At 37.1% G+C, this 13,928-nt stretch overlaps 1 protein-coding gene across 4 annotated transcripts; it reads right to left on the reverse strand.

Annotated features, from left to right (window-relative positions):
• Positions 1-1,568: 1,568 nt before the first annotated feature.
• Positions 1,569-3,671, reverse strand: LOC145008082 (GDSL esterase/lipase At2g27360-like). 4 transcript variants are annotated; one of them, XM_078966709.1, is made up of 5 exons: positions 3,381-3,671; positions 2,872-3,099; positions 2,543-2,691; positions 2,161-2,437; positions 1,569-1,998 (listed from the first exon to the last, which is right to left on the reverse strand). In XM_078966709.1, the coding sequence occupies exons 3-5, from the start codon at positions 2,654-2,656 to the stop codon at positions 1,748-1,750; spliced, it is 642 nt and encodes a 213-aa protein (XP_078822835.1). In that variant the 5' UTR covers positions 2,657-2,691; positions 2,872-3,099; positions 3,381-3,671; the 3' UTR covers positions 1,569-1,747. The 4 variants fall into 4 exon arrangements, 3 of the variants coding, with proteins under 3 accessions (XP_078822835.1, XP_078822834.1, XP_078822833.1); XM_078966708.1 differs by having other exon boundaries at positions 3,209-3,671; XM_078966707.1 differs by having other exon boundaries at positions 2,872-3,671.
• Positions 3,672-13,928: the final 10,257 nt, after the last annotated feature.

Genomic DNA, 13,928 nt, shown 5'->3' on the forward strand with positions numbered 1-13,928 from the left:
ATAATAATACAATATACCAAGGTTTTAAATGGCGTGAGGTGTGGCGTGGCGACAAGGCTAAGCCCCGAGCATAATGAGCCATGGCATTTTTCAAGGCGTGATGTAAGGCGGCGATTTTGTATTAATTTATAGTTGTATTACCACATAAATATAAATTTATATTAAATATAACTACTCTTTAGAAGTGTTATATCAATAACTAATAACAAAAATGTGAACAAAAAACACAATACTTGTATCTCCGATTAGAAAAGACATAACAAAGAGAAAAAACATGTCTCAAACGAAAAAACGTGTGCCATAACGTGCCATGGCACGTCATATCATGTGTAGCCACGCACCATGCCTAACAACAACATTATGGGGCTTTACGTAACGGCGAAGCCACTCCTCACGCCATTGCACGCCTTGACGCACGCCTTTTAGAACACTGCAATATACAATATAAGCATCACCTTAGTGATTAGTTGTCTTCTACATGAGAAAAAATTGATATAAAAAAGAAACATGATATGAGAATTAACTTGAAATACTGGAATAGAAATAAGCACTTCGGTCATCAAGATAGGGGTGATATGGCCACTATTGACATTAATGGTATGAAGTCCTTATAAAAAAGTCAAATAATTTGTGTTTTTTAAAAATCGGTCATACAGCTTTCTAGAATGAACACTTTGTCTCCTAGTAGCAGTAATAGAACTTGGTTGTTTTTTTGAAACGGGGTTATATACCCATAAAATGAAAAGTCCCGTTTGTTATGCTAGGAACCAGGTGACTTAAGTATAACATCCCCGGTTTTTTAAAAAGAATCGGGTCATATTGCTTCTCTCATTTTAGATCCTGGTTATTTTATAATATGTCCCGATTTTTCCAAAAACTGAGTCCTAATTGGCAAGTCTTATAAAGGGTTTTGTACTAGTGATTACATCAAGTTAGTGCAATATTCAGTTTTCTTAGGTCACTTACTCTATTGTTTTTCTCTTAATCTGATTATTTTAACCCAAAATTGTTTTGGAAAAACACACTAAACTTATTTAAGTACACATTCAAACACCCTCTTCTTATTTCCATATTATAAGAAAATTATGGGTTTAAATTGTCTTAATTTGATATGTTTAGACTTCAGAGCACTTTTTCTTTGTAATGAGTGATTGATTGTTTTGCAAGCCATGTTGCAAAAGCATTTAAATGACTTTATATTACATTAGGGAATCTTGGTTCCTAGATTACAATGAAATTGGAATCTCTAATTCCATTATGTGGCGTGTTTGGTTTAGAAAGCAACCAATGGAATTCAATTTCATGATATCTCTTAAAAAACATGTTTAAGGATATTCCAATTCCTTACAAAAACATCCTCTCAACCGAACGCCCCTTTACTGTTATACTTCTTTTTCTTTGAAGTTATTATTAAATTCAATAGATTCGTTATTTATGTAATCATATAATTGGCCAAGAAAACTACTTCACAACATATGCATTTGAATACAAGTACGAAATAACCCCTGCATTTTAAAAATAATACCAAACAACCCGCGTTGGTTCATAACCGGTACCATTCCGTAAACTGAACCAAACACATCCTGATTCCATATCCATTAAATACCAACATGACATCTATTGTAATTCATTTTAAACCCTTGAATGGTTACTACTTACTAAACATTCTATATGGATTATGGACGTCATTTAATTTATTTTAATTATGTATGTAGTTTACAGAAAGTGAAACAATATATGAAATAGTTTATTGTGATGCTGATGTAGGTGTAGGTGTAGGACACAAGGAATTAAAGGAGGGTGTAGTATATTGGCCTTGAAATAAACTCTTGAAAATTATTTTGTATCCCGCTTCTGTAAAGTGTATTCCATCCAAGTAAGCATACGCATTGGGGTCATCACATACAGTCGATAATGCATGTCCACATATCACAAATTTATTGTAGTTCAAGGGACCTCCACCTCCACAACACGACTTCAGAACCCTATTTGTGAATCCTGAAATTTTTTGAATTCCATCACAATAAGAACATCAGAATCCTAAATAAATTAATAATATGGGAAATTGTGTAGCACTAGCAATATTTTGGACGTGCCAAGAATTAAACCTTGGACCCCTTTCATTGAAGCAGAAGCAAGATTTTACAACATGTTATGTACCAAATTTAACTGGAGAATAGATAATTTGCATGGCACCATTGTAATAATCAGCATAGATCATGATGACATTAGGATGAAGCTCTCGAAGGTGTTTTAGTTTTGCTTGCACCACTTCATTGTGGTATTCGGCAATTTTATTAAACTTGATGAGGCAACCGGTTATGTTATCATACTCTTGTTTGTTTTGAGAACCACGTAATGTTAGAATTGAACTAGAACACCCAATTGGAAAGATTCCTGGAACAACCAATGTTTGAGCGCCCATATCAATTACTTCCTTTATTTAAAATTATGAGAAAATTATACACTAGAAAAGAATATTGTGAGTGGTGTTGTTGGTAGTAATTGTTTAAAATATAGTTTGTATGATTTGAATAGTTACATTAATTGCTGAGATGATGGTATCAATAACAAGGGGAACGTATGATTGAACCTCGTCGATTGATTTATCTTGCATTATTGGAGTGTTGTAATTGGTTCCACCAATCTCTCCCATTAGGATTAAAGAACGTCCAATTAAGTTTCTACAATCTGCAAACAATTATAATCAATAGAACTTACTAAATTGTGTTAGAATCTCAAAATTCTACACCAAAATCTTTCTCCTTTTAGCAAATTATAATCCTTTCCAATATATAACAAATTTTATTAACTCGTATGGTTGGTGCAATTGATATATAGTAGAAGCATATAATATGTATGTTCGATTACCTGAAGTGTTACTACAAATAGAAAGCAATGATTGTTTACACCATGCCAATTGAACTCCTAAAGATACATTTGCTGTAGGATTAATAGTCCCTCTTGTTTCATGAAAATATGTATCCAACGCTGTTGTAGACACCACCGCATAATTAATTCCTTGTTCAAACGACACCACATTGTCACTCTAATTGTCATGTAGAAAAGGCGGTATCAATGGTAGCCCTAGACTCTCAGCTTAAGGAACAACAAAAAGCAAATGTAAATTCATTAAGTCACATAGAACATGAATAACTTTATTCCAAAAAATGCAACGTTTAACTTTAACCCATGCAACAATACATACTTCATTAGATACTATCCACTAGATGTCACATATCTACAACTTGAGGCTACCCACTTGGCTCACATGAATATTCTAATACAACTTGAGGCTACCCACTTGTCATTCAAAAGTAGATGTCACGTATCTACAACTATCACTATATATGAATTGTTTCAAACCGACAATGAGTTACCAAGGAAGTCAATAATGAGGCGTCCATTGGAAGCACGACCAGTGGGTTGATGAAAAAAGGTTTCACCGTATGGCGGCCAAAGAGACTGAACCTTTGCATGGGACACGGAGGCAAGCTTTTTAATGTTGCCCGTGTCAGCCAGTAATTCACCAAAACTGATGATGGACGTATAGCATCCATTGACATAAAAGAATCTATTCCATAATAACAACATCTGCAAAATCACTAAGATTGTGCTTTTAGAAAACACCATTGGAATTGAAAAAGCTTCAAGTATGTCGTTTGAAAAGAGATAAGGTAACAAAATTTTATGTCAAAGTTTCAAATAACTATGTTGATAAATATAATGAAAAAAATAACATGTTATTTAATAAAATATGCAATGCTTTTGTTGGCTTTTTAACATGTTTTTCATGTAATTAGAAAAAAATGTAAGGTTTCTTGGTTTTTAACATGTTATTCATTTTCTTGTTGAAACTTACCAACAAAAATGATTTTTTTTCAAAAAATTATATTTAATATATTATTTGTGTGTGTTTCTCGAGCTAGGTTGTTTCTTATCTCTTCTATTGGGAAAAATATTTTGAGAGTAAACCATAAAAGTGTTATCTATGGTTTATAATTTTCTTTAACTAAAGTATAAAATAGTTTCACTACATTTTATCCTTTTGAGAAATTTTTATTGTAAATGAAGCTTTGTTAAAATTGAAATAAAACGTTGATGGTTAATGCACTTCAAATTGAAATTTCGTCCTTAAAATATATTTTTCTTATTTCTATTTTTTTATGAAATTAAAATATTAGAAAGGACCCATACATTACCCCACCCAAGCACCCTCTTCCCTTCTCCCCTCCACCGAAACCATTACTTTAACAGCCCCCACCCTGTCCCTCCTCCTCCTCCTCCTGTTTTGTTTCTATCTTGTCTGACAACCAGCATTGATGATCATAAGTACCTTCGACTTCCTGTTTATGCCTATGCCTCTAAACGTCCTAAACTTTCCTATTATGACCCTGTCTCTCAAACACCATGAATCATTTTGAGGCTCCACTTTAACTATTCACCAAACTGAGCTTTTTCTTACTTTCCAATTATTCCCTTGCCCCCATTTAACCATATCGAACGCATCACAAAATATACCTTCAACAAACTGATTCTCCGATTACCTATTTTTTTTAAGTGACGATTTCATTTACCACCAATTATTTATCAAAGAATGTTTCTGCCTTTAATGAAGATTTCAAACTACACTCTCTATACATCATACTGCTTTCACCACGCCCTGCAATTTGGGGTTAAGAAAACAAGAGTTATAAAATAAATAAAAATTAGACACTATTCTGTCAACAACAATAATCGATTTGTCTCTTTCAATTCTATCAAGAACCATGGACGAGTTTTTTATTGTCTCTGCTCGATTCATATTTTTTTCCTTCCATTCTTCAAGCAGCCATTTAATTTTATATCATTGTAGACATAGATTAGTATAGCCATATACAAATCTATGACTGAGATTACATAGATGTTTCACGAGATAAGTATGTTCCCCTGGTGGAGAGGGAATGGTTGGCCCTAGAGTTTCTGTCTCTCAAGCAGAAAACATAATCAGTGACTGAGATTACATAGATGTTTCACGAGAGAGCACTTTTCTGCCCTGAGCATGTGTTGACGGAGTAGGCGTGCATGAGCTAATTTTTCAGCATTCTGAGGAGGGATATTAGAGAGTTCGTGGTGAACTCGTCTTATCAGACATTTTTTGAGCTTCAGGAAAATGCTAGGATGAGGGAGATTGAGCTGGAAACTCAGGCTAGGGAGGATGTGGAGTCTCAGGGGAGAGACTAGAGGCCTGTGCAATCACAGTCGGCAGCTAAGTGGGCCAATCCCGCTGATTCGAGGAATGGGGACCAGAAGGGCCGCACTTGTGGAAAGTGCGGCAAGAGTCACGAAGGGTCATGTTGAGCAGGAATTTGCTACAAATGTGGCAAGGAGGAGCATATGGTGAAAGATTGCCCCAACGGGTATGCAGTTTTCTTCCACTACAACGAGACCATCCACCAGATGGCCGAGTGCCCCCAGCTTCATCAGGGATCAGCACATGGATCTGTACATACTGCTTTACTTGGTACTGATAGTCAGATGGTGAAGGCCGAGTTCCGAGGGGTAGTTGTATAGCTTTTCAGCTGACAACAGAGGATGTTCGCTCAACACCTGATGTCGTGGCTGGTACGTATTTCCTTTTTATTTAATTATTTTGAGATTTATTATGTTTATTCTGTGTTATATTTAGGTACATTTCTTTTGAGTTCTGTACTTGCTTTAGTGTTATTCGACTACGGTGCAAGTCGATCCTTAATGTCCCTAGCTTTTAGTCATTACATCAGTATTCGACATGAGCATTGAGACGACCTTTACGAGTTTCTATAGCTAACAAGCATGCAGTTTTAGCTGTTGATGTGCTCTGAGGATGTGTGTTGAAGATTTTTGGTGTCGAGTTTCCGATTGATCTAGTATCGATTGTGATTAAGGTGTCTGTGTCATCGTGGGCATGGATTGGTTGAGTCGTTTTGGATCCATCATCGACTGCGAGTGTCAGTTAGTGACTATACGAGATCCCAGTGGGGGAGTGCTTACAGCGTATGGCTCGGGTACCAGATCTGGGTCAGCCTTCTACTCAGCTGCTAGGGCGAGGCAGAGTTTATAGCAGGGTTATATGGGTTTTCTCGTGTATGTGATGGATACGTAGGTTGCTACCGAGAGACCGAGTTCTATTGTCGAGGTTCCAATAGTGAGTGAGTTTACGAATGTTTTCCCTTACGAGTTACCGGGTGTGCCTACTGAGAAGCAAGTAGAGTTATAGATTGATTTGTTTCCGGAAGCAGCACCAATTGCCAAAGCACCTTATCGCCTTTTGCCACCAGAGATGCAGGAGTTATCCTCACAGCTCCAAGAGTTGTTGGGGAAGGGATTTATCAGACCGAGTAGCTCGCCATGTGTGACAATCGTCAATCTTGAGTCAAGTCAAGTCATCAAGTCAAACTGGCCAACTCGAGTAAACCTTGTGTATTACGGTTTGTGTTATGTTCATACTGTATAACTTGCTATATTAATGGGAAAACATCACTTGGGAAAAGTCTTGTGTTAAAATTTCCTGAGCCTTAGTGCTAATCAATGAACTAAACTAATAAAACCATGTTGCATACTCATCGGGAGTGTGTAGGATCCCTAATCATGACATAACGGGGCTCAAGAACCTTGCATTGCAGAGCCAAACACTCACAATTGTCACACATAGAACCTCTCTCAATCGTTTTCACTCTATCTCTCTCTATGACAAATCTCTCCCAAATCTCTCCAAGTATGTGAAATCTCTCTCAAATAGCTCCTTGTATGAGAAATCTCTCTCAAATATCTCTTTGTATGAGAAATCTCTCCAAGAATGTCAAATCTCTCCAAGTATGTGAAATCTCTCTCAAATATCTCTTTGTATGACAAATCTCTCCAAGAATGTCAAATCTCTTCCAAATCTCTCCAAGTATGTGAAATCTCTCTCAAATATCTCTTTGTATGAGAAATCTCTCCAAGAATATCAAATCTCTCCCAAATCTCTCCAAGTATGTGAAACATCTCTCAAATATCTCTTTGAATGAGAAATCTCTCAAAGAATGTCAAATCACTCCCAAATCTCTCCAAGTATGTGAAATCTCTCCCAAATCTCTCTCAAAAGTTTCCCGTAATTTTTCAGAATCATTCGGGTCATTCCGACCCTTAACCGGGTCAAAAACGGCTTAAAACGGGGTAAAAATGAGAAAAATAGACTTTAGGAACTGAAACCCTTCTCAAGGAGCCGAAGCTCCTTAAGGCTGAGACTAGGAACCGAAAGTAGCAAGGACCGAACCGAGCCCCTGTAGCTGAGACCGAGTCTCGGTCTCTGTCGCCTTCTCTCATATATGTCGCCTCTCGGTTCCTTCTTCCCTCTCTGTTCCTTCCGCCTCTCTGCTTCTGTTCGCCTCCCGCCTCTCTGCTCTCTCTTCTCTTCTCTCGGTCTCTGCTCTCTCTTCTCTTCTCTCGGTCTCTGTTCTCTCTTCCCTCCTCTCGGTCTCTGCTCCCTCCCTTCTCTTCTCTCAGTTTCTCCTCCCCTCTCGGTTTCTGCCCTCTTTCCTCTCGGTTTCAACATCAGAAGACCGAAACTCGGCCATATTTCGGAATTTTGTCACTTTTAGCCCCTTTTTGATATTTTTAACATTTTAAGCCCGTTTTTCGTGATTTTAAAGCGGGATTTTCTCCAGAAATTATATTTGAACATAATAAACCCTAAATATTCATAATTTAAACATATTTTGATGAAAATCATTATCTAAATAATAAAGATCTAATGGGGGCTTTATTTAAGGTGGAGTGTTGACCTTGCCTTAACTTATGTCACAAGCAACCACCCCACACCCACTCTATGACCAGCCACACCTCCCCACCTTACCTAGGTCACTTCAATGTCCTTTACACTCAATTTCTACTCATTTCCACGTTTTTAGAGCAGGAACAAACATCCTCTCTCCTCATTTGCTCTCCTTTCACTAAGTATCAAATACCACTTTTCTCTCAAACTTTTTCTCCACCAAATTCGAGATTCAAGGCTGATTTTCAAGTGTTCTTCCACACTTAGTTAGTATAATTCATCCTCCTTATGATTATTTCACTTCATTCTACTCAAATCATTGATTTCTTACACAAACTCCATAACTATGATGTTAGATTCTCGAAAATCTTCAAGGCATCTCCAAGTGTTCTTGAGTTAAACACTTCCATTCTTCAACAATCATCTACTGAAATCACTTAATGTGAGTTCATACCCCTACATTTTCAAGTTTTTAAGGGGGGAATACAAGTTAAAACACCAAGAACATAACTAAATTTTTCTAACAGCCTTCATCAGAAAAGTTCAACTCCATTCACGGACTGTTTTGGGAATCTTAAACATTTTTTTCCAAACTATACAAGTTGAAAATAGTTCAAGTTCTTATCTTTAAAATGACTACTTGCACATCTCCATACAATTTTTCTACAATTTATGGTGATTTTTACAAAACTGCCTATCATTTCAAACAACAATCCGGACCAGTCTGTGATTATGGACTTTTTCACCCAAGTTGGAGGTCATTAAAAGTCGTGATAAAAATTATGAGTAACTAGACACATTTTGTGAACTCTCAGAATTTACGAATCTAGTTTTCGACTTTGTATGATTTTCTATGATATTTCCAAAATAGTGCAGAATGGCTAAAGTTAGCCAACAGCATGTAAATATCATAACACTTTGTATTTTGTTGAGCAAAGTGTATAATCATAAATTCTAATTATTGAATGTGTTTCTTTGTTAATTTATCATCATGAACTAAAACTAAGTCATTCATAATAAATATTATTCATTCATTTTAGAACACATATATTAAACTATAAAAAGTATAGTTTAATGAATTCATAACACTAATACATTTCCATAAAAGAGTTCTTACATATTACAAACGTTTTAGATAAACCATAACAGATATAGTTTATGATATATTGCATAACACACTCGTACTAAAAGGGTACATTCATACAGAAAAGATTTACACTCACACACATTATACGTAAACTTGTTACCCTAAATTGTGAGACAATCTCTCTTTCCGTACGTCCGAGTGCGGAATATAATTCCTGGTAGTTATAATCAGAGTCTCCTGGAGGGAGAACGTGATACTTGTATATATATCTATATTGGGTTTGACACCCCCACACCTTGCTGCTAGCTACAGTGGGACCTGCAGGTCTATGGGTGACAAATGTCATTTCATTTTCGCGACGCCTGAGAAACGTCGTGGCAGGTTCACATAGTCATAGTATGATTATAGCGACTCGCATAGGGAGATAACAATTCATAAAGTTTATGGGATTTCATAAAACCTAAGTAGGTTTTAGGTTTATTTAAATTCACTTTTTATATCAATTCAAACTCATGACATTTCTACTAAGTAAGAATGATTTCTTATACATTTTCGTCTTTGGTCATAAGGCTACATTATACGGATTTTAAGCAAAATATCGGATTTTTCTGAAACAAACGCGACATTTACATGAGAAAGACATCTATTAAGTTTTATAGCAAAATCTTATTGTGACAACCCGATATTTCAACTCTTTGTAATGACCTAAAAAGTCAAGTATTGTAGCTACTTTTGAAATAATGAAATTAACTTCGAAGATGAAATATGTAAGAATCTTTATAAGAATATCTATTATGTTAGACATTGTGTCAAGGTTTACATAAATACTAAGAACACTAAAATCCGAGTTACAACGAAGAAATTATGACCATTCTAAGATTTCCGACAAAACCGACAACACCGATTAAACGAAAAATGTGAAGTTTCAATGCAATAGCATTTAGCCTTAGGTACCTAAATGAATGTTATAGATAACATTAAACCGTGAGCGTACACGAAAAGAACGTCCAAATCTGACTTCGTATGAGGAAGTTATGATTTTTCCAAGATCCGAATATAGCAGTAGACAACTAAAAACTCGAAATAGAGCTCGAGAGACTTTTGACCAAAACAACCTAAATGAGAATCGAAGGTCTCAACATTAGTAGTGCAACAGCGAAAAGTCTGACGAAAACGGACATCGGATGAAGAAGTTATGGATTTTATACGGATTTTTCGTGTCCCGGCCCGTTAAAAATAAATAATTAAAAATAGTGTAAAAATTTGCCAATGAAGTCTAAATGAAAGTTGTATATCATATTTTCTGCTACGCGTGCATACAAAGAACGTCGAAAATGGAGCTCGTACGCGAAAGTTATGGATTTTACAAGTTCGGGGTCCAAAATCCGAGGCTGTCAGGCCTCTCCACGACGTGGCAATGTTTTGCTGCGACCCGACAAGTGACTGAGGGCGTCCAATCAATGGAAGAGGATAGACTTGCTCCCCCCGACGTGGCCAACCCTAGCCACGACGTGGCACTCAAAAATAGCCCCTATAAATAGAACTCTTGGGGTGCCGGGTTTAGGTGCTCCATTCTTCTCTTTCTCGCGCCGAAACTCAGCGTTTAAGCCCCCGAGACCCTTCCAAAGCCCCGGGTTTTCACCTTCAAGTCCCGAAGGAAGGTTTTGTGTTCCCAAGATTCCCGAGAATCCCAAGATTTTCCCACGTTTTCAACTCTTCCTATCGAAGTTCTGCTCGATTCTTCTCTCAACTACTTCAAATCGACCACTTCAATCAAGTGAGTTCATACCCCCTTAAATCAACCTTTGAAATGATTTTAAATATTTAAATACTTTATGGGGGGGAATACAAGTATATACTTATAGTTATTGCTTCGATCACATGAGATTGCATTAATCACATGTGATTAATAACTAGGAAACCAATGATTTTATCACTGTTCAAACTGTTTTACTTCAAAATGTTTTCCAAACTCTTTTACTTATCAACTGCTTTTATTTAAAGTTTGTTTTACTACTTATAAATTGCATTCCCATATATGTATAGATATATAAGTAATGTTTAAAGGGCTTAGGAAGGCCATCCACCCTATTTCCTTTTCGCGCACTGAGATGTGGTCTGGTGGGATTTCGGGTGACCATCCGAGGGTCGTTTCAATATTAGATATATATCATATATACATGTATAGACATAAAAGTACTTCCATATTCATGCTTATCAATACATCAATAGCTAGTTACCATCGGGGTAACACAGAACATATACGACTATACTAGAAACAATACATATACAACTATACTATGAGAATATATACAACTATACTAGAACGAGAAACATTTCATAACATATACAACTATACTAGAGCGAGAAACATTTCATTACATATACAAGAATACGATAACAATTGTGATCTACTGTATCGGAGTATGCCTTAAATGTCATGGCCCGAGTTGTAGCCAGAATTCTCTTGGAGAGAGAGCGTTGAGTTTGCGTATAGATCTATACTGGATTGACTATCCTACACCTTGCTACTAGCTACAGCCGGACCTGCAGGTCTGCGGGTGCCAAACGTCATTCCGTTATTACGACCGTTCTTTATGTCGTTGTTATCAGTCGATAGTATGGTGCAATTATCACATTATACCTTAATATAAATCCGGTTTAAGGTAGTTAGTACAGTAGTAGTTCCTATAAAACAAAACTACAGTACTACAATGAATTACCCATTACATTTTAGTGATAACCTCACTTAAACTTAAATGTACAAACTATATTTTGTTAAATAATAGTTACACTTGGGAAATTACACACTTTTACAACAAACGAGCATACAAAACAGTTAAGCCGTGGTAGAAGGCTACTTTAATAGAAAATATAGGTTTTTCTGAGAGATTCAAACTTTTACAAACAATTACATACAGTTTACAACTTATACTTACCACAGGTTCAAACGTTTTGAAAACGAACATCGACACTAAAATACTTATGAACTCACCAGCTTAATGCTGACAAACTCTTTCAAAATAACTTGTATTCTCAGGTCATCAGTAGACAGGTACCGATGCCAACTTTTGAGAAGATGGAGCGCATTTCAAAACTCATCATATTATTTTGATTTGCATTATATTTTTGGTGTCTAAAACTGTAAAGAACACGCTTGTATTAAAATTATATATATTTAATGCAATGGATGATGTTGTTTGATTATTTACATTTACTGTGTTATGATACTTTACATGACGTCCTCCGCCCCAGAACGTTTCCGCCGTTCTTGGTTTTGGGGTGTGACAGATTGGTATCAGAGCATTGTTTATAGTGAAGCAAGTATATCAACCCATAAAAGATATACTAAACTATAAACCCATTTGGGATTAAAACACTCTGACCAAGAGTCTATACTTTAAATACTAAAATAGTTAATTAAGTATACTAGTCTGCATTCATACTAAAACCAGTGTCACAACGACAAGAACAAAAGTATTATGATTGTTAAATATCATAGGTAAGCTAGGGGATGTATGGTTAGTCCTGGGAATGGCATAGCCTGATCAACTATGCTGGTCCGAGGAGTGATTAGCATGTGCCCTAGAATGATTGTGATGTGTTAACAAGTCTAAAAACTTACCAACAATACCACAAGAAGATCAGTAGAACTTAAACTTAAATACTATAGGTGTATTTTGTACTACTAGTTACACGTATACTATATTCTTACACCTCTCTTCTCGCGTAGATCTAAATGGTTGGGTTACAACACGGCGACCCATACTTTCCAAATGAAGGCAATGCCGGGTGGATCAATGAAGAGCCCGATGTTTAGCATCCAATCCCTTTGGATGATCACCTCGTAGAAGGCTTTTCTAATGGATCCGACTTCGAACCTGAAGTCAACAATCTACCGCTCATAGGTCAAGCCCCGAACAACAACCCTCGGCCAGCTTTTCCAAGTCCTACTCGCTTGTGGGCAAACAATTTGAATCGCTGGAGTGATGAACAGGGTCAACCCTTACCATACTTTGGCGACCGAAGCTTTTACAACGTCAGCGATGGTGGCTCTGCTGACCGAGCTCTGCCTGTCATTATCCGCAGAATAGCTCGTAATGTCGAGCAAGGTCGAGCAGCCATCGACCGGGTCATGGAGATTGATGCCAACTCAGGTGTCAACACAGTCCGCATCTGCCGTCTTGAAGAAGACATGGAACGGACCTGGAGAACCAATGAAACCCTACAGCAACGTCTGGTTGCCTCTCAAGCAGAAGTCATGGAACTTCGAGCTCGTCAAAGGCCTCATGAGCGACACCTTCAAGAGGTGGTCCGTCAAATGAGAGACCTTAAGGTTCTCCCGAGGAATATTCATCGCTGTTAGATGATGTCTACTACATCATTATCTTCTGGATTAAAGAATAGCCTTTAACATTTGTGCTCTAAGTAGCACTTGTCTGTAAAATATTCCTAACTTTCAGTACTCTAATTAGGAATCTAGAACTGTCAAACTTTTCTATATGGTATGATGTAAGACCAACTATTAGGTCGATTTTCCTTGAACTTATTACATCAGTAATACCAGCATTATTGAAATCTATCTCATCTGTGGAAAAAATCTATACACTTGTGCTTTCCTACTAATATTTCTTATTGTGATTTCAAACACTCATTCAACTGTTGGGCTAAGGTTAGTTAGTCCATGTGTCACTCTCACGTTGCTTACAAATTGATTCTTACCATTTTTCTTATCTTTATAAACTTATAGCTGAAAGATGCCTCCTCGCAAATCTCCCAGGAATAATCCTGCACCACCACCTCCTCCGCCTCCGATCATCGATACTGTAGCCCTGAATGTTGTCGTAGCTGCAGCAGTGGCAACTGCCATGGCTCAGTATCACTCTTCTGATGCCAGCAGAGGTGGGACCCCTGTGGAATCAATCCCGGTTGAAACCCCTGTGCGCTCGAGAGAGTGCTCTTACAAGGATTTCACCAACTGCAAGCCGAAGTCCTTCCATGGGACCGGCGGAGTCATTGCCCTCTCGCAATGGTTCGAGAAGACTGAAGCGGTCTTCGAAATTTGTG

This window comes from Lactuca saligna, chromosome 8 (assembly GCF_052625555.1).
Source record: "Lactuca saligna cultivar CGN05327 chromosome 8, ASM5262555v1, whole genome shotgun sequence".
NCBI classification, from domain to species: domain Eukaryota; kingdom Viridiplantae; phylum Streptophyta; class Magnoliopsida; order Asterales; family Asteraceae; genus Lactuca; species Lactuca saligna.